Raw genomic sequence first — 18877 nt, 5'->3', positions numbered from 1 at the left:
AAAAGATTCAGTTTCAAAGATGTTGTCAGAAATTAAGGACATACAGGAGGATCTCAGAAAACAGGCAAATATCAATGGAATTTCTCTCAGAGAGTGCTATGTCAAAACTTTGGAGAAAAGTAAGTTTTGTGATGCTTTCAAAGCATGATATGTTCTTAGTAAATCTCCTGAAATAGGCTATTTTGTGGGTGTTCATTTAAGGTTAATAATTTGTTTTTCTGCAGTTAAAGTCATAGTTATGATAAAGCTGTTGTACCAGCTGTTTTGAACATAATTCACAATCTCTGTTTAAATGTTCTGGTCAAATGTTAGCTGCATGAAAGTTGTGCAGTTGGTGTACAAACATTAACACTTTGTCGCCACATCTTTTTTGTACTATAATTTTTTAAAATTAATTTTCTCATGCAATTAATGGTTTGTATATTTAAATGTCATATCAGTGTTAATTAATTTTTGTGTTTTTCTGTTTTTTCTTGCTATCATTCTGTTATAACTGTGTTTAGGTGAAAGCAAAACTGTACAGCAACACAGATTGACTGGAAAATGCTCCTACCTTGTGTTTCAAGTTGAGTTTTCACTTGTTGAGGTTCAGGTAATAATACCTTGTTATAATTAACAACAGAGTGGCCTTTCTTATTTTGAGTGTTCAGAACACACCTGACAGCACATTTCTGTTGATTTTTGTCACCCACATCTCTGCTTGTACTTCTTTATGGTCAGGATAGTTATGAAGTCTCTCGGTGTGCTCAAGGTGCTGCGCAAATGCAAGGCTAATCCAAAAATGTGCTGTCCAGTGACTCAGGACTTCAGACACAGAACAGTCTTTTACCTATGCAGTCATATCTTTGGTTTGATTGTATGTCAGTCCATATTAATACAGATATTTGGTCTCAACACTAGAGGGCAGTTTATATCCATTTGCTGAGCTTAATGTTGGTTGTCCCATGTAGTGTGAGGGAGCCTACACTGTATGGTTGTGTTGTGCACAAACTGGAAACATGTAACCTCATGAATGATTTCATATGCATGGTTCCCCAAGTTCATTTTAATCTGATAAGCCCCACTAACAGCAACAGAAGAAAATTTAATGGAACTTTAATGGAAGATGTATGGAGATCTCCAGAAAAGTTGTAAAAGAATGGAAAGTTTTCAACATTTTCATGTGGCTTTGATAAGGCTGTGATGGAACACAGTGTGTGACCATATGCGATCATTTAAAATGTCAAGCACTCTTAATGAATTTATTTGTGGTACTTTCAGAATTATCCTGATTTTTTAGGAGTACTTCACTTGTACAGTTATTCTTGACTACACTCATTCACTTGGTATTCATGAATACTCTCCCTCATCATCTTTTGTCTAAAAGTCTGAATTGCTGAAAGGTTTGAATGTTCCAGTTATATCCAAACTTTGCCCAGTCTTGATCATAAAATCTTGTAGCTATTCTAAGTGTACACTGGCCTCTCTGACACCTCTTTGGAGAACTCTCCTGCTTACTTGGTCATGGAATTTAATGTCACACCCAGATCTAGGCAGTAGCTAGTTGCTGCCACACATCTTCATAATAATTCCCTTAACTTTCTGAATGGGATTCTCAAAATCTTCAAAATTTTTATGCCAAATCTTTTCTCCTCTTTTTCCATTATGAGGGTCTGGGGCGAGCCCATAGCATTTGTTTGTACCTCTATAAGAACTGACACTTTGATAAGGGAATTAGACCTGCCCTCTGGCACGGCTACCAGTTCAAAGTTGCGATTTTCAGAGTAACCTAATTAAATACAAAGTAATAACAGCACCTAACAAAAACAATTTTATTCATTTCTTTTTTTCCATGATGAACTGACACATTTTGGCTCAATCTGGTACAGTGAGGGGAGGGACACCAACTATTGAAATAATGGATATGAATATTTATAACTGAAACATTTTCAGTTTAATACCTTTATTAAAGTTTTTTTTGTTGTGTCCGATGATCATTAGAAACAATCATAATGTTTCATTTACAGGAAGATGGTGCACTTTTAAGGAGGGTGACTGATCTCAACATTGTGATGGATGGGAGTGAGTTCAAAGACTTCAGCAAATTTGTGTCTGGGTAAGACTATTAAATGTTATGCACTTACACTGTTTTATTGCATGAATGTTTTCTGTGTTGTAATAATGGACTGGCTGTCAAAGACCGACTGATTGTATGTGTGAAGTTTGCATGTAAGATGGATGAAATTGTTCAGAACTTAGGTTGCACTGTCTAAAAATACATTTGTCTTTCTGATTAAAACATACTGTGCTTTAGAGGTGGTTGTAGTGAAATACTGCGTGTTACCTGTTGTATTGCTGTTCAACTGATCATGAGTCACGGCAGCTGTATTACAATGAAACATGTCCTCAACAAGCATTGTTAAGAAGAAATGACTACAAAGACAAGGAATTAACAGCAGTACTGCATTTAATTCAATTTCCGCATAAGTACTCCTTATTGAGATGCAGTGACTAGTTGTATCAATGAAGTGAATGAATGTTATGTTGTATGTGCTCTGAAATTCAAGTATCCCTATTTTCCTTGTGTTTGGGGAAGAAATACACATTTATATTTGACAATGAGTTTGTCCTAGACTGCTGTCTATGTACTTTTCTTTACATGGCTTGAAGTCATAAGTAAACTTTGTGAACACTTTGCTCATGAACTCCTTGGGTGTCCAGAGTTTCATAGGCAAAATGCATCCATGTGGCCAATGAATGAACTTGATAACAGACAGCTTTATGTAATGTTGAGAAAATTATTGGAGTACAAAAATGGATGATGACGCATCCTACTGCATCATCTTTGGGATTGTCCACCAGCAAGTGGCTGCCATGGAAATACTGCCAGCTCACTGAGCCTCATTCAGATTTACCCCTCCTTTTTTTTGTACTGTTACCATTGAAAACTAAAATTAACAGCATCTTGCGTGCAAACTTTTGCATTTAAAATAGATGAAATTTTTAAGCACCTAGTCTGCACTCTTTAAAAGTTGTGTTCAGTTTATTAGGTTTAAATGTTTGTGTGGAAATTCACCTCTTTCAGAATAGTCCACATTATGGCACCTACCTGGGTTTGCATAAGAACCTGCAGGGGTTTTTTTTCCCCCACAGAAAGTATGTTTTCTGTCGTAACTATAAATGTAAGCAAGGCAAACAAAACTGCAACAATTTAACATGACTTTAACATACGAAATCATCAAACAAGTGTGTATGTGATTGTGTGTTTTAAATTATCCAAGAGGTTCAGATAAATAGCCCTATTTCTATCGCAGGCTCTTCCATATCCTATGGACTATGACTTATTAATTCATAAATCTTTATATAATCTTAAAATTGTGTCTTTGAGTGCTTCAAACTTTCTAGTAGTATTTAGATTTTCCTTTTTTTTTAAACATTTTTGAGTATTTATGTTTATTGACCTACTAGAATATCATTGGTTGTTGTTCCTAATTATGGCAACTAACCACAGAGCAATGCTGGACATGCTGTAGGGCCACTGGCAGGTTTTTGTGGCCTACCCATTGTGTCTTCATTAGAAAACAATAGGAATTCTTGTTGGATTTTGTATATCCGTATATTTGTTTTTTGGCATAGTCACAACCAATGCATTTGATGATTTTATGGTATGGTCCTATGTTAGAGAAAGTTGTCAAATGCAAAATAGGTCCATACAGAAGTTACAGAACTTTATTGTTTCCTCACATAATTCATTGAAAACATGCATTGCAAAAAGAAGCCTTTTTGTTTTTTGTTTTTTTTATATATCTATCATGTGGATGCCATTTGTCTCAAAATACTTGAAAGATGAGTTTATCTTAATTTACAAGTGGAGTTAAATATTTCAGTGTGCTTCTGGAATCATATGAAATAGTTGTCACTCAGTGGTTTTGGGTTGACTGTTATTGCTACTAGAGCCCAACCAATATAGGATTTTTAAGACCGATACCAATTTTGATATTTGAGGATTAAAAATTCCGATAATGATATATTGGCCGATATTCCTTTTTCTTTTTTTTCCCAGAAACACATAACAAATACAAGGAAAAATCTTTACACATAACATAAACAATGAGCCCTCACCAAGATAACATGACACAATGCAGTTTAAAAGTAAACTTGTTTTATTGTCAAACAATACTTTGAGCAAAAGTACAACAAAATATAAAGTTTTGATAAATAAGAGTCAAATGTATAAAAATACAAAAGAGTTAAAAAAAACAAAACAAAAATCAGATCCGTTATAAACTGTAGAGTACTACTACTAATGCACATTAAAGGAAATAGTGTATGTGTGTGTGTATTGTGTGGACCTGCCATATGAACATCAAAGAGAAACTATTAAAAAAATATCAAGCGCAAATATATAATCCTTGAGAAAAATACAGGTGAAAAGACCATTGTTTGTTCACTCGCTAGAACTGCCACACTGTTTCATAAATAAACCTACAGTTAAGGGCGTAACTGTACTTTCAATATTGGGAGGGACAATTGTTAGTCTGACGATTATTCCTTGTTCCTTGTACCCCTTGTGAATTTCAAAAAAGCAAAAAAAAAAAATTAGTCCCTAATTTAGTCAAGAACGCAGGCTCTTCCACACATGGAATAGACTAGTCTGCATCAGCCTGATTGTTCTACCCTTCCTTTTATTCATGACGGAAAACTTGCACACGGAAACATGTCACCAGAGAATTTCTAAATAGGAGAGAACGTCCACTCTCAGAGCTTCCTGTATCATAGGGTGGGCTTGCGAGAGAGTCCAGAATGAATGGGGGCCTATGGAGCTGTACCCCCAAAAATGTAAATGCCATGGGGCAAATTATTTTTCCGACAATTTTCATAATGTTTTCGATATACGGGGTCGAGACAATAGATATGGTTCCATTTTTAGTTTTTTTTTATGGTTCTTAATTGTAGTAAAATACCTTTCTGATAGTATTTGTGACATCACGCACCACAAGCCACTTTATAGTATTATGGCTTTACAGCATTTACGGCCATATGTGGAATGCAGAATAACAACAACAAAATATACCCTAAACTGGGCTTTATTTTAACTTCATTTCCCAATTCACACATCGTGCACATATGCAAAGAACACGACACTCAAACCATGGCACTCAAACCATTTTAATAACTGCATAGAATAATTATTAATGCGACCATGACTAGTTAGCATACCATTACATTCACAATCAGTTGTAAATCCTTAACTGACCAATCAGTATACATTAGCAGAATGCTAGCATTTTATGGGCAAAATCGCCCCCCTGTAAGAAAGACAAAAAGACATTAGTATTTTTTCATTTCAATTTTGATATATAATCGATACTATATTTGCAAAACTAAAATAAATTTGGGCTTTTTCATCTGGAAGCAAGTGTAAATAATTATTTTAGCCATTTAGCTCTATTCACTCCCATTCATGGAGGACTCTCTTGCAATTGCCCTCTAGGTGAATTGCAGCCAACTTCGGTACAACGACATTAATGAGAAGTAGACGGGTCCTATGTAGATGGACTCTGATGTCACTATCCCCACAATCCCTATCAATGCCGCTTGCTCTGGGTCATTGATAAATGTTACCATAACGACGGAGATGTTTATGCTTATGCAACTGAATTCGTCGGCTAAAAGTTTTTTGTCCCCTCAGTCAGTAAGTTAGATGAGAACCGAATTCTCCTGACCAATTTATTCTTATTTTTAAAGGCCGAAAAAAGTGGAAAATATTGGGTGGGACAAACACCGCTGTTTTGAATATTTGGTGCACCACCGCCCCCAAGCCCCTCCCAAGTGCCCCATGAGTTACGCCTATGCCTACAATCAACTGTAATCAAATGTAACGTTATACCTAAACCCCACACAACTACTGTAACGTTAAACGGAAACATAATTGGTCAGGCTCTAATTGCTGCTCTTTGTCTATCTATCTATTTGTCACTCAGTGAATCAGCTAGAGATAGTAGTTTTTTGGATGATTATTGCTCTGAACAGTACAGCACTGGAAGCTGTCCAAGTCAGTTTGATCCCTGACTTTCCATCTCCTATATTCTGAATTAGCTTTTGTTTCAGGGTATAAAAAATTTGGAAAAAAAAGTATGAATAAAATTTGTAAACAAGGGTTCAGCTTCTTTCCAATGTAATATAACACCTGGTATTTCAATCCAGTCTCATTCAGTCAGTCTATAAGAAATAGTAAAGAATGGACTGTCTGGGTCTCAAGGAGCCCTGTTCTAGTACAATTTGGTGAGAGAGTAAGCAGGCTTCCCTTGCAGCTCCCAGCAAACTCCTATAATGAAAGCTATTGTTAAGACTTTTCCCTTAGTTGGCTGAAACACACTCGCAGTTTCGGATTATGGCCTTGTGTTTTCATAGAGTGAAGTCTAGTTCTCAGGTCCTGTGGTCCTATTGAGCAACATCTTGTGGCATTTTGGCACTTCATGCTCTTGCGCCATCCCGGAGCAGAGACGTGAGTGATGACTAAGGCTTTTTCGTAGGTCAGCATATTTATGCATGTTGTTAGTAATCTGTCTAGGCTGTCTACTTCACAAATGTAATAGATCCTGTGAAGTCCTGACCTTCTCATTAACCTTATGTAGTCTTTTGTAGCTTTCATTAATTTTTAGCTGTGTTATTTGTTTCAGCTTTAACAGCTTTAGACTGCACAGAAAGTAATCATTTATCTGTCAGCTATCAGTATTTTTTCAAATATTTCCTCAAGTAATCTGCTTCAAATCTGTTTACGTTACACAAATGATTATCTCCCTTTTTCGGCTCAGCTAACACATTTATCCTCACTGGTCATAAGTGGGTAAAAAATAAAGCATTTGGCTGAGAAGGACAGCCACAGTTGGAAATATTTGTCACCCCACAACTTCTTGGGATTGATTAGACAAACCTCCTTTCTTCAGTTCAACCAAGTTCCTGGTTCTTGAATGCACATCTGGATTGTATTGTCTGGTCTGAGATTCTGTCCTGGCACACGGGAGGTGGAAAAATACTGGAGATAATGATTCTTACAAAAGTCAGAAGAGTCGTCTGTGGGTTTTTTTTTTTTTTTTAGGTCCTCCAAAAAGACATTTTATTATCTTTACACTCCTTGTAAACCTCTGTAGAAACATTTTGAAATGTCTTTTGGTCTGGGTAGCCACTAGAGATTTTAGAGCATGTCTGCTGACACTGTCAGTATCAACTGCTAACCATTGTGCAGTTCACTTAATAGAGTCAACATCAGGATTAATCAGATAATACTGAATCAGATATTGTGTGGCATTTTGAAATTACATTTTACAGGGATTAACTCATCCTTTTTTCTTGACTAGTCCAGTTGGCAAATGAAATTTAGGCTAATACGTCAATGGGTCATGGAGTAATTCATGTATTTATATAGGAATTATAACCTGTTTCTGTGTTCATTAAGAGCTATTCGTATTAGGCTATATGCACTGTTATTTTTGTATAGTTTCTCTCACAATGTGTGCCATTGCCTATGTGAGGTTGTTTGATGCTTTTATAGTTGCAGTGCTGTTAGGAATGCATTCTAGACTCATGTTTATTTTTTTTATTTAGCCTGGATTTTTCATGTACATGAATACAATCTACGCTACAAACATCCAAGTGCTGTGGTGAACCATGCAATTATGTGCATGTCTCTAATTGCCTTCCAACTCACGCTACTTTAACAGGTGCTGAAATGCACAAGAAAATACTACACTACAAGAAATCCACACAACTCTGAGATGGCTCAGTTAATATGGAAGCCTGTTTCCACCACTTAAAAGACCAAAAAAAAAAAAAAAAAACAGATCACAATTGTAGATATCATCTCATTATTTGCACATAGTATGTCATTATTTAGAGATTATATGTCGTTATTTAGAGACAGAATCTCGTTATTTTGAGCTAGCATGTCATTATTTACAGATAATATCTCATTATGTTGAGTTAGTGTATGGAGATCGTATCTGATTTTTTAGAGATATTATCTCATTATTTAGAGATATTATCTAGTTATTTTGAAATATCATCTCATTGTTTTGATATAGTATGTCGTTATTTAGAGATACTATCTCGAAATTTTAGAGGATCTTTCAAAATAATGAGACACTATCCCCTTATTTTAGATACTATGTCATTGTTTGGAGTTAGGCTACACACAACAGAGTTTAGTGTGAATGCTGGGCCCATACTGTTTCTGTAGACCTTCCTATACATGATTCCATTGAAACCGAATGACTTGCTGAGTACATTGGCATGTAGAATGAACCTGTGCCTCAATGCCCTTGTATACCATGTACATATTAATGTCTCTGTGTGTACAGTAGTGCCCTAATTATCCATGTATTCTTTTGATATTGGACACGCTAAGGGAACTTGTCAAAGGGCTTTACGATAGTCTGACTGTGTTAAGTTATGATGATAATCATTATGGTGACATTATTGGTCACCGAATTTAGCCGACTATAATTAACTGAGGCAGCTAAAGTAGTGAACTCAGTCTGTGCGCCGTGACGACTGACTGCCAGAGATCAGAAACATATCAATTTTGAATTAGTCTGCTATCTCGAAATAATGAGATAATATCTCAAAAAATGAGATGCTATCTCGAAGTAATGAGGTAATATAAATTCACTGCTCACTGTTCACAGTGTGTGTGTGCAATCACGGAGACTTTAAAATACCTGGAAGTAATGAGATATTATCTCTAAATAACGACATACTATCTCAATATTTCGAGATTATTTAAAGATACTCATTATTTAGAGATACTCTCTGTAAATAACAAGATGATATCTCTAAATAACAAATTGTGATCTGTTTATTTTTTCTTTTAAGTGGCGGAAACGGGCTTCCATAAATTAAAGATGGCTTTAGCTAAGATGAAGCTCAGAAAAACTAGCACATGGCTGCCATGATGTCAGAGGATTCATTACTGTAAAAGGATGGAACGGTTTAGTAAGAAGTTATGCACAAGATTTGTAGGCCTATACATTTTTTTTTTAATTTCTTGCTCAAATGTTTGTGACATACAAGCTTTGCAGATTTTTGGTTGTTTTACAATATTAAGATATTACCTAAAGCATAATAATATGGCTTATTATTAGGGCTGGACCTGAGTATTCAACTAATCGGATATGCGTTCGGTATTCGGTTTCCAATTTTGGGATTCAGATATTTGTCCTTTTTTTTTTTTAATAATTAACTTTATCTTTGCGCTAAATGTCAGCTATCAGTAAAAGCGAACTGCAAAATACATTTTGTCAGCACGTTCTTGTACTATATTTATACTATACTATTATACTATACTATTTGTACTATATTTATTTAACCTGTAACGTTACACATGCGGTGACCAGATGTCCCGGTTTGTCCAGGATTGTCCCGGTTTCAAGCTGGATGTCCGAGTCCCGGCAAATATCTGTAAAAAACTAAAATGTTTCAACATTCACTACCAAATTGTCCCGGTTTCACCACAATAATAATAATAATAATAATAATAATAATGATAATAATAATAATAATAGTTTTCAGCGCTTACATAGATGTTTATCTTGTTCCGTCCCACTCATTATTACCTAAACCAATCAAAAAACATGAACAAAGCACCACACTTCTGAATTCAGCACTCATTTGTTTGTTTCTGTGTCAAACAATCAATGTGGCGTTGTCATGGCTTTTGCTAAGGCGCGTGTTTCTTTGTTAGTACGCTAACTGTTAGCATTATGGTGAAGAGAAAGTCAGTCCTGACTAAAGAGCTCCAGAGAGCTTACCTGTTTCTTCATGAAGTAGCCGGCAACAAAAAAGCTGCGTTTCACACACACTGCTGGAGTGAATTTTCGGTTGCCTATGGTGGAAATGCTGACATAAAAGGTCACATTAATGAAAACGCCTGTGGTGTGTACATAAGCGCATACATGTGCGCGTGCATGAACGTGACGTGCACTTACTTTGCTTGGAAAATAGTTGTAACTGATCCGAATAGTTAAAACAAAACATAAGGATTAATGCGGGAACATCCATCTTTTCGGAGAAATGTCTGGCTGAGTCCTTCCCAAGTCATGTGAAGTCATTAAAGTAATTTTGGAACTCAATATGGAAGTTCTACTTAGATGTAAGATAAATGGAAAAATTAACCCCTTGAAAAGTACTTACAAGATCAATTTGAAAGTTCATGAAAGTAGCAATGGGTCATTTCTTTACATATTTTTGACTGACATTCTGTTTTGGTAATTAACACAAGAAATCTTTCATTTTTCAGTCACTCCGTGAAACTGCAGTCATTGTTTGTACAGTGTGGATCACCTTTAGTTTATGTTTGCTGGTCTTGGAACCAGTGCTGTGGGCTCATGGAGTCACAGGAGGAGTTGGAGTCATGGAGTCGGAGTCAGAAGCAATTAATGGCGCACTGGAGTCGGAGTTGGAGTCGAAGGTTTTGTGTACCTGCTCCTCAGCCCTGCTGATGATTCACATTGGCAGTGATGGGATGCCTTGTATGTTGTGTGCTTTCAGTCAATATAGGAAATATTACTAGTCTAATTACAAATAGAGGAGTACCATAAGTTGAGGAGTCGGAGTCGGTGGTGCTATAAATTGAGGAGTTGGAGTCAGAGTCGGAGCTGAAGGTTTTCTGTACTGACTCCACAGCCCTGCTTGGAACGACAATTGTAAATGGTCTATTACAAGTATATTCACTCTGTTGGGTATTGGTAGCACTTATGTTCTCATCTGACCCTTTTGTAAGCTAGAGATGCAATGTGTGACAAGTTCATCGACATATTTTAGCTATGTTAAATGTTAAAACTAATGCTGTTCACGTGTAAAGACTTACTGGTCAGTGATGATGCTGCGTATTGTCCGCAAACTTGAGACCTTGAGGTAGGCAACACATACTTCTTCCAGTGGTCCTTAAAATTTTACAGATTGGATCTGGAAAGGCCATGAAAATGTTATTAAAAATTAAAGTAATTAGTTGGATGGAAAAGAGTGGGAAACCTGGAAACAGTTCTTTGGCAAAGTTTAGGTTTTGCTCTGTGATAGCCTTCAAAATGTATTGTCCCACTGCAGCTCTTAATATTGCCTTTTTTTCCTTTTTTGAGCCATGGAAAGATGAGATGTTTTAACAGTGCAGACTAACGTCTGCAATTTGTAGAATCTAGCCAAAACATTCTTACAGTAAAACAGTCAGGTGTGGCATCAATTTAGTATAATCCTCAACACAAACATTTCCAGTAGTTATAGTTATGAGGAAAGTATTATTTATAGAACAAGATCAAAACTGCAGTGAAGCAGATGAACTAGTGAGTATTTTCTCCTCTAAACTTGCTGTTAAACTGCCGTGTCTCCCACTGTCCTGGACACTGTCCATTATTTTGGAGGGACTCAACGTTTTTCCATCAGTGCTTTACAGCATGGCTTTGCTCAGACTGGTGGCTCCACTTTTGATTTGTGGAAAGTTCTGTCTTGTGCCACACGGCCCTAGGCCCCAGTGAAAATCTATGGAAAGTCTCAAAGTAACTAAAGCATTTTCCAACAATGGATGCAATGGAGCAATGGATGGAGCACAAACACATGATCAGCATATTAGTACTTGTTTTCTGTCACTCCACATTTAAGTTTAAGTAAATCTTTGCCATTTTACATAAATATTTTAAAAAGCATGAAAATTTGGTTGCATTAGGTTGAAGAACTAGGTTGCATGTATGCAGGTAGTTGAGACTGCGGTTTAGACCTGATGAGATCTGAATGAAGCATTTGCATAACAATGTTTTTGCAACTGAACTGTCTGGAGAATGGATTGAGTTTGAATGGGTCCATTAAGAGAGAACAAAATGCTTAATTGTATCTAGTTTGTGCATGCTGTATGCATTCGCGTGGCCCACTAAGACTTCATTACAATTTTCACATTGCATGAGTCAGTCATTTGTCTTCTAATTTCAGAGTGGAGGAATCAAACAGCCTGCTCCTGTTCTTCAGAACACTTAGGGATTTCTCTGAGAAATGTGATCACAGAAGCAGAACATACCAGCACTTCAAGGTAAGGCATCGCCTGCTTGATTGTACATTGTCTCTTCATTTTTCACAAATGTTTTGTACATGGAAATGAAACGTGATATTACCATTCAGAATGTCAGAATTTATAGGCACTATCATAAATTTTAGGGTCTCAGCAATGGTAACAATATTTTTGCTCTTTCTATTCATGTCCTTTAGCTAAATATTTCGTGAAACCCATAGTCTCCTATTTCTTATGCAGAAGTGTGAGGTTGAATTTGTTGAGCAGGTTGAGTTGTTCGATATTATTGTTTATGTTCAGGTGAGTAATTTTTTTTAATTTGTGTGACTGCTAACTCTGTTGCTCAAACGCCTGATTGTCTTTTTTATAATTTAAAGAGGACGCATCGACATTTTTGTTTCCCTGTGAAGAGATTAATAAACTTTGTCTATTTTCAGTAATGAATCTTGCATGTATCTAGAATGTATAGGTTTCTTGTGATTATGGTAGTAATAAATAAATTCACTCCCTTTTGAAGATTACAGAAGTATTACAAAACATGGCTTTAAATTGGTTAAATTGCATTTAAAACCTTTTAGACCAAATAACTGGACTAAACCTGTTTTGGGCACACGCTTTGAGATATTCTATATAGTATATATTCTATATAGTGAGCTGAAGAAATCAGTGTGGGAGTTTCTAGTAAACCACTTTGACAGACAACAGAGGCTGCACACCTGCTAGTAATTCAGGGTGTGATTCAACTTAAAGTGTTAACATATCTTGGGCACATTGTCCGAGAGTTGAAACTAGCCATTTGACCGTATTGAGTAATCACTGATGTCAGATTTGTTCCAGACCACCTCTTTCAAACTACTTGAGGGGCCTGGAGATTTAGGAATGGAGGTTGGCCTGTGTGTTGTTAAACAACTAATGAAATCTTAACACCATGCTTTTAAAACAGCCCAGCCCAGACATTCATTATATTGGTGTTATATCAGTCAGTTCAACATTTCTGTCAGAAATGATTAATCATATACTACCATTTTTTAAGTGGAGTCAGTGGATTATTCTAACTAGATATGGAATAGTTTATCAATTTCATGTTTAATGTAAACTACAGATTTTCACATATTATATTCTCAGGAAATAATATAGTGAGAAATTATTGCACAGTGTTTAAATGCTCTTTCGCCTTTACGAGGATGGAAGAGATTGCTGAAGAGTTGCTTTATGTCAAAATAAGAACAGATTCCATCACATGATGGCAATGAAAATTTGGAAATCAAACTGCAGAAGCAATATGGAAACCATTCCATTATTTACTTGGACTGAAGGGCTGTGATGCCTGCCAATTTGGCCTGCAGAATGGAATATTATTAACCCACATTTTCCAGATGTTTCTGTGTGAAGAACATTAACATTTAATTTCTTTGCAGTGAATTGAAAATTGTCTCCGTGAAAGAATTAAATTGTTTGAAAACTATGTTATTTCTCTTTTTTCCCCCGTTTGTAATGTGTAAGCTATAAATGAAGTTGCACGCAAATCTTATAAAATAAATAAATTAGGCTTGATAAAAAAAAGTTCTACTTTATTAAAATAATTAAAAAAGACGTTTCATACAGTGTCATACTGTACAGTCTACATAATGAAGATTCACACAGGTAGTAATCACTAATGTTAGATGCATAAATAGTGTTCAGAAAATTGAGACCAATTTTGGAAAAGGATTAAAGAGCACATCTGGATTGACTCGTTATCTAGTTATTTTTAAGAATTCCTTAACTTCTATCAGAATGAGATTGAAAATGGAGCACTTCAAGTGAAAGCATTTCACAGAATTCAAAGTGAAGCCAGAAGCTTAACTCAAGTTCTATGTGAAGTCGTGTTTTGAGGAAACAGCAGCTTTCAATGTATTGGGTAGGGTTATTTACACTGGATATGAAAACAGTTTGTTTGAAGAATCCTTGTTTAAGGCCCATTTACAAAATCAGAAATAATGAAAATAACATTACTCAAAAGGCATTTTTGCAATGTAATGATGCCAGATGTGCTGTAGCACACAACTTCAGTCGATGTTCCCCTTAACTGGCTTGCATGTATCTCTCTTGAGGGTCTTTGACAATCAGCCCTCATATGTTCCTTATCATGGTCTATTATCACAATTTTATTTTATTTTTTTTCCTGATCTTCACAACACATTCTCAATGATATTTTCCAACTGGCAATGACTGCAGACAGGTGAAACTGTTGGGGTACTGTGCCAGGATTACTGGGTTCCCATCCATTCTTATCTCATTCAGGTTAGGTCGTATGTAGTATGTGTCATTTCCTTTGCAGAACGTATCGGTGCTGACCGTTGAAATGTTGTTGTTCTGTGCAAGAGAAGCGAAAACATTCACGATTCAGTCATGTCCTACTCATTCATCAGGACAGATACAGATGTGCTATATATACTATATATATGTATACTATAATTTCCATTTACGTGAAGATGGAGTATGCGCACACTCTCCGGAACTATTGGGACTGCCTCCAACTCATTGTGAGCAAGGAAAAGGCTTTTCAGTCTTGTCAGTTTCTGGAGTTGATATGATAACAGAAAAAAAATTATGTTCGGATAATGATTATTGAAGCAGCTTCAAAGATTTAAGCTGGTTAAAAAGCTCCTTTGAGTCATTTTTCTGGCTCTGCTTTTCTAGTGTAATTTTACAAATAATAGTAGTAATATTTATAATTAATTTATTTTGAAAGAGCACAAAGTTGTGTTCTCTGACTGTGTGTGTTATTTTTTAGTTATTTAAATTAATAATTTTTAAATTGTATATTAGAGTTGTAGCATTTTGAAGTTTATTGTGCAGTACCTTGAAAGCAGTTGCCTTGACACCTTTGGTCCTGAGCCGGTTATGATTGGCATTGAAAGAGGTTAGTTTGGGTGGCAGCATTGGAAGCCTCACCAGCTGATTCTCAGCAAGAGAAAGCTCCTCAAGCAACTCAAGTTTTAAGAAAGCCCCATCCTCAATCTCCGAAATGAGATTCCCAGTCAGATCGATTCTTTTTAGAGTTACTGCAATACACACAGTTAAACATGAATTATATGTTCCCATAACTATCAAAACATGACCAGAAATGTGTGTGAAACATTGAAATAGATCCTTAATGGGAAAACTCCCAGTTCTGCCAAGAGGAAGTTCTCTTTGCTACCCTGTTATACTGCAAAAATAATGGTAAATATCAGTATGAAACAAATCTGTAGTAATGGACACATTATTAATTGTGTTCTTTGGAACTCTTTAGCTCTGGGGGAACTGATGACCCTGAAGTAAGCACTCCATAACAAGCCCTTTTCTTGTTTGCCCAACTGAGAAGTGTGCAGATGTATAGAACTACAAATTTTCTTTCAGGCACTTGTTGTGAACTTATTCAAAGGCATTTGTCCTCTCTGCTAGGCTTTTCTTTAAAATATAACGCTCTCTGGGTCTCACTTGATCTCAGAGGGGTTTTTTTTATGTGCTCTCTGTCCTAAGCTGATTAATTTTACTCATCCTCTGTCATGCCTATCACCATATCATATTACTTAGGGCTCTCATAAAGATGGACTGTTCTGGCAACAAAACAAGAAAGTGACACAGCAGCATATTGTGTTCACTCATGCAAAACTCACCAATATCTGAGAAGTCTCTGGCTGTGATTTTTGTAATCTTGTTGTACCGGGCATAGAGATAAGCTGTTTCCTTAGGCAGAGCAGGGACCGATGTCATATCAGGAGAGACTTCCTCACAATACACAGATCCAGTGAGACATACACACAGCAGACAGGTAGGGAGGTCTGGAATCAGACAAATCAATATGTTTGCACTATGATGTGACGGTAGATATCTTTAGCGCCAGTTATATTACTGTGAAATGTATGATGTTACTATGGCAATTCATTCTTTGCCACACCAGTTTAACGAGAAATGATGCTAGGTGTTTGCTGTATTATTTTTGAATGGTTGGAACAAAAAAAAAAATCCTGGATTATTTTTTAAAATTTTGTCCTCAACCAATGTGAGACGTGAATGTGCATACATTTCTTGGATTTATCAGGACCCAAGATGACTAAACACACATTCATAGAGTTTCATTTTGACTATTTACTTTGTTATTTTGACAGAGTGTTCTATTTATTTTGATAAGGGCTCCTGTCACAGCAAAATGTGGCCACAAAACAAAGGGCATCCCACACTGAAATCATAATTCAGGGCTCTCAGACGTGGTGAGAGGTTAATACTACTTTACCAGAGCCATCTCCCTCAGCTGGGCTGGGGCCAGAATCATCTGGAGTATCAGCAGGCAATAGAGCAGTGTTGGAGTTGTAGTCGGCAGCTACGTCCCTCTGTCAAATGATGGTATATTTGGAGAGAATGTACAGACATTAGGTAAGCATCATATTCTACTTCATACCATAGCATTTATCTTCTAAAAGTGATAATGCTGGAATAAATATTTAAGTGGTTTAGGATTTCAGTAGAATGAAATCATTTTAAAAGTCTCATTTGAACCCTCATTTCACATGCACAATTTTGTCTCTTATTTAGTTTTTCACTACTGGTTTGTAATAGCTTATAAGAAACATTTCAGTTATTTTTAGTTTTCCTCAGACCTCCCTTTCAGAAGCCTTGCTGGTACATGAGAAATTTCCTGGGATCCTAAATTATGTATCAAAGTTGTTCTCCTCTTTTCAATATAGTGCAAAAGTTGTCTTGAGTAATTTGCTGGAACTTGCTGGTCTCATGGTGTCTATTAAATTAGCCTCTCTGTGTCAGTGTTGTAAGCTCTGACCCTTAAGTTAGAATAAACTTTCTCTGTGGGTGGGAAGGGGATTTAGCCGGAGGAAACTCCTTTGGACCTTAGTACACTACTGCTGACTAATCAGTTTAAATGCACGCAATACAGAAATCATTTGCTCCATTTGGATGTGTCTGTATTTGGATTAGAATCTTAGAATTTAATCTCAATCAGAGGAGTTTACATTACCAAAACACTGTTTCTATATATATATATATATATATATATATATATATATATATATATATATATATATAAAAATCTTCATTAGAAAGTGAACTATAGCACTCTAGATTACAAACTGCAGTATACATAATGAAAGATATTTCCCCTTAAAATGCCAAGTAGTATTTTTTTATTCTTAAACAAAATAGTGGAATGAAAGTCTCATTATGTCATATAATCTGTTAACGTAAACCTGTTTCTTCATGTGATTCTATAGTCAAGTAATAATGTTGTCAAACTGTCATGTATTTTGCCCCTTAATTGTTATAGGAATTCATCTTATTCATTGCCATCCACTAACTGGTCAGATTTTTGTCTTATAGTCTTTTAATATACACCCATCTCTTCATGTGATTCTACAGTCAAGGAATATTGTTCTTAAATTATCATGAATTCTACTAACTACACTGTAGGAATTGATCTCAGATTGCTGTTTGCACTGCCATGCACTAATAGCTCAGATATTTCACTTCATCAACAGTCACAGGAGAGATTAAAGAAAAAAATCACAAAGTAAATACAAAGCTTACCTTTGACATCTTGGTTTTGAAATTTACATTTTCATTGAACAGTACATCCTCTTGTCTGTGTTGAGAACCTTGTCTCCCTGATGCTAAGAGGACCGATGCTGTAAGTATAAAAGTGAAAACCAGCATTCTCAGTCTGGTCTCCATTGTGTCCAGAAGCTCTGGGATGTGTTCACTGCTATGTTAAAGCGTAAGACAGCAGCGAAAGCTGCGGTGGGCTATTTTCTTAGTGCCTGTGAGTAAAATGTGATCTGTCAAATCAGTATTTAAAGCCTGCATGAGTAGCTGCCAGGGGATTCTTAAGCAAGCGTTTATGGAACAGTCTTTAACCCTTTCTGTGCAAGCTGGTCAGATTTAACCACTTTGTTCCTGGTGTAGTTTTTGGCAGAAATTCTGCCCTGAAGAGAGATATGCTCCATTAAAACAGTCAGAGGAACAAGTGAAATGAAGAGTTTAGTCTCTTTTGCTCAAGGTCTGGAGCTTTGGCTAATAACTGCATATATAATATACTTTGAAATATCTGTCATGTATTTGGCTTTATCAGCTGCAAGTCTTGGTCCATCATTTTCTACTTTTCACAAAATTTTTTAGTGGTGCACCCTGTTTCAGTATATAGTAATTAATAAGTGAAACCATTTGAATCTAATGGGTTAATCAAATGTGCAAGAATTAGTGAATAGAGGGGGCCTATGTCAGTGTGTTTAGGTGTGGCTTGTTTAGGGGAGGGGTGAATGTCAAAAAATGACATTGTCTCTGTCAGCATGACTGCATGTCCATTTGTGTCTCAAGCAAATTCCTGTCTAAATTCTACAAAATGTTTTCAGCTTTGGTACCCTGTTATAGTAATAACTTTATTCATAAGGGTAATGAATTAACTCACTGGAATTGGCAGTAAATAAGCTCTAAATATGCCACATGGACGTATCTGTGTCGTGTATGGTGGTGGCCGTCAAATTGTATAAACAAAAATTTTGTTAGGGTGGATGTAAAGGGAAATATCTTTAATAGAAAACATCTGTCTGCATTTTGCCCCTTTCCTTGTACCTCAAGACAAGATGAAAGAGGCCCCTAGAAGTAAACATCTGAGGAATGAAAATAAGTGAAGTGAAACCGAGTAAGTACTATTACAGGTGTGCTAGCAATTATAAGAACTAGTAAAAATGTACTATACTGGGAAGGAAGCCAAACAAACCCTTGTGTTAATTTTCTGTGGTACATTTATCTGTCAGGGTGGTATTTCACTGCATGACAAGGTTCACAGGCTGTAAAACATCTTAAATTGAA

At 36.1% G+C, this 18877-nt stretch overlaps 1 protein-coding gene across 1 annotated transcript; it reads right to left on the bottom strand.

Annotated features, from left to right (window-relative positions):
• Nucleotides 1-14215: 14215 nt before the first annotated feature.
• On the bottom strand, nucleotides 14216-17740 carry ogna (osteoglycin, paralog a). The gene is made up of 6 exons (XM_030776395.1): nucleotides 17597-17740; nucleotides 16293-16389; nucleotides 15676-15840; nucleotides 14876-15078; nucleotides 14500-14592; nucleotides 14216-14386 (listed from the first exon to the last, which is right to left on the bottom strand). The coding sequence occupies exons 1-6, from the start codon at nucleotides 17738-17740 to the stop codon at nucleotides 14216-14218; spliced, it is 873 nt and encodes a 290-aa protein (XP_030632255.1).
• Nucleotides 17741-18877: the final 1137 nt, after the last annotated feature.

The sequence above is a fragment of the Chanos chanos genome, chromosome 6 (assembly GCF_902362185.1).
Source record: "Chanos chanos chromosome 6, fChaCha1.1, whole genome shotgun sequence".
In the NCBI taxonomy this organism is placed as follows: domain Eukaryota; kingdom Metazoa; phylum Chordata; class Actinopteri; order Gonorynchiformes; family Chanidae; genus Chanos; species Chanos chanos.
This window is presented reverse-complemented; position numbering and strand designations above follow the sequence as displayed.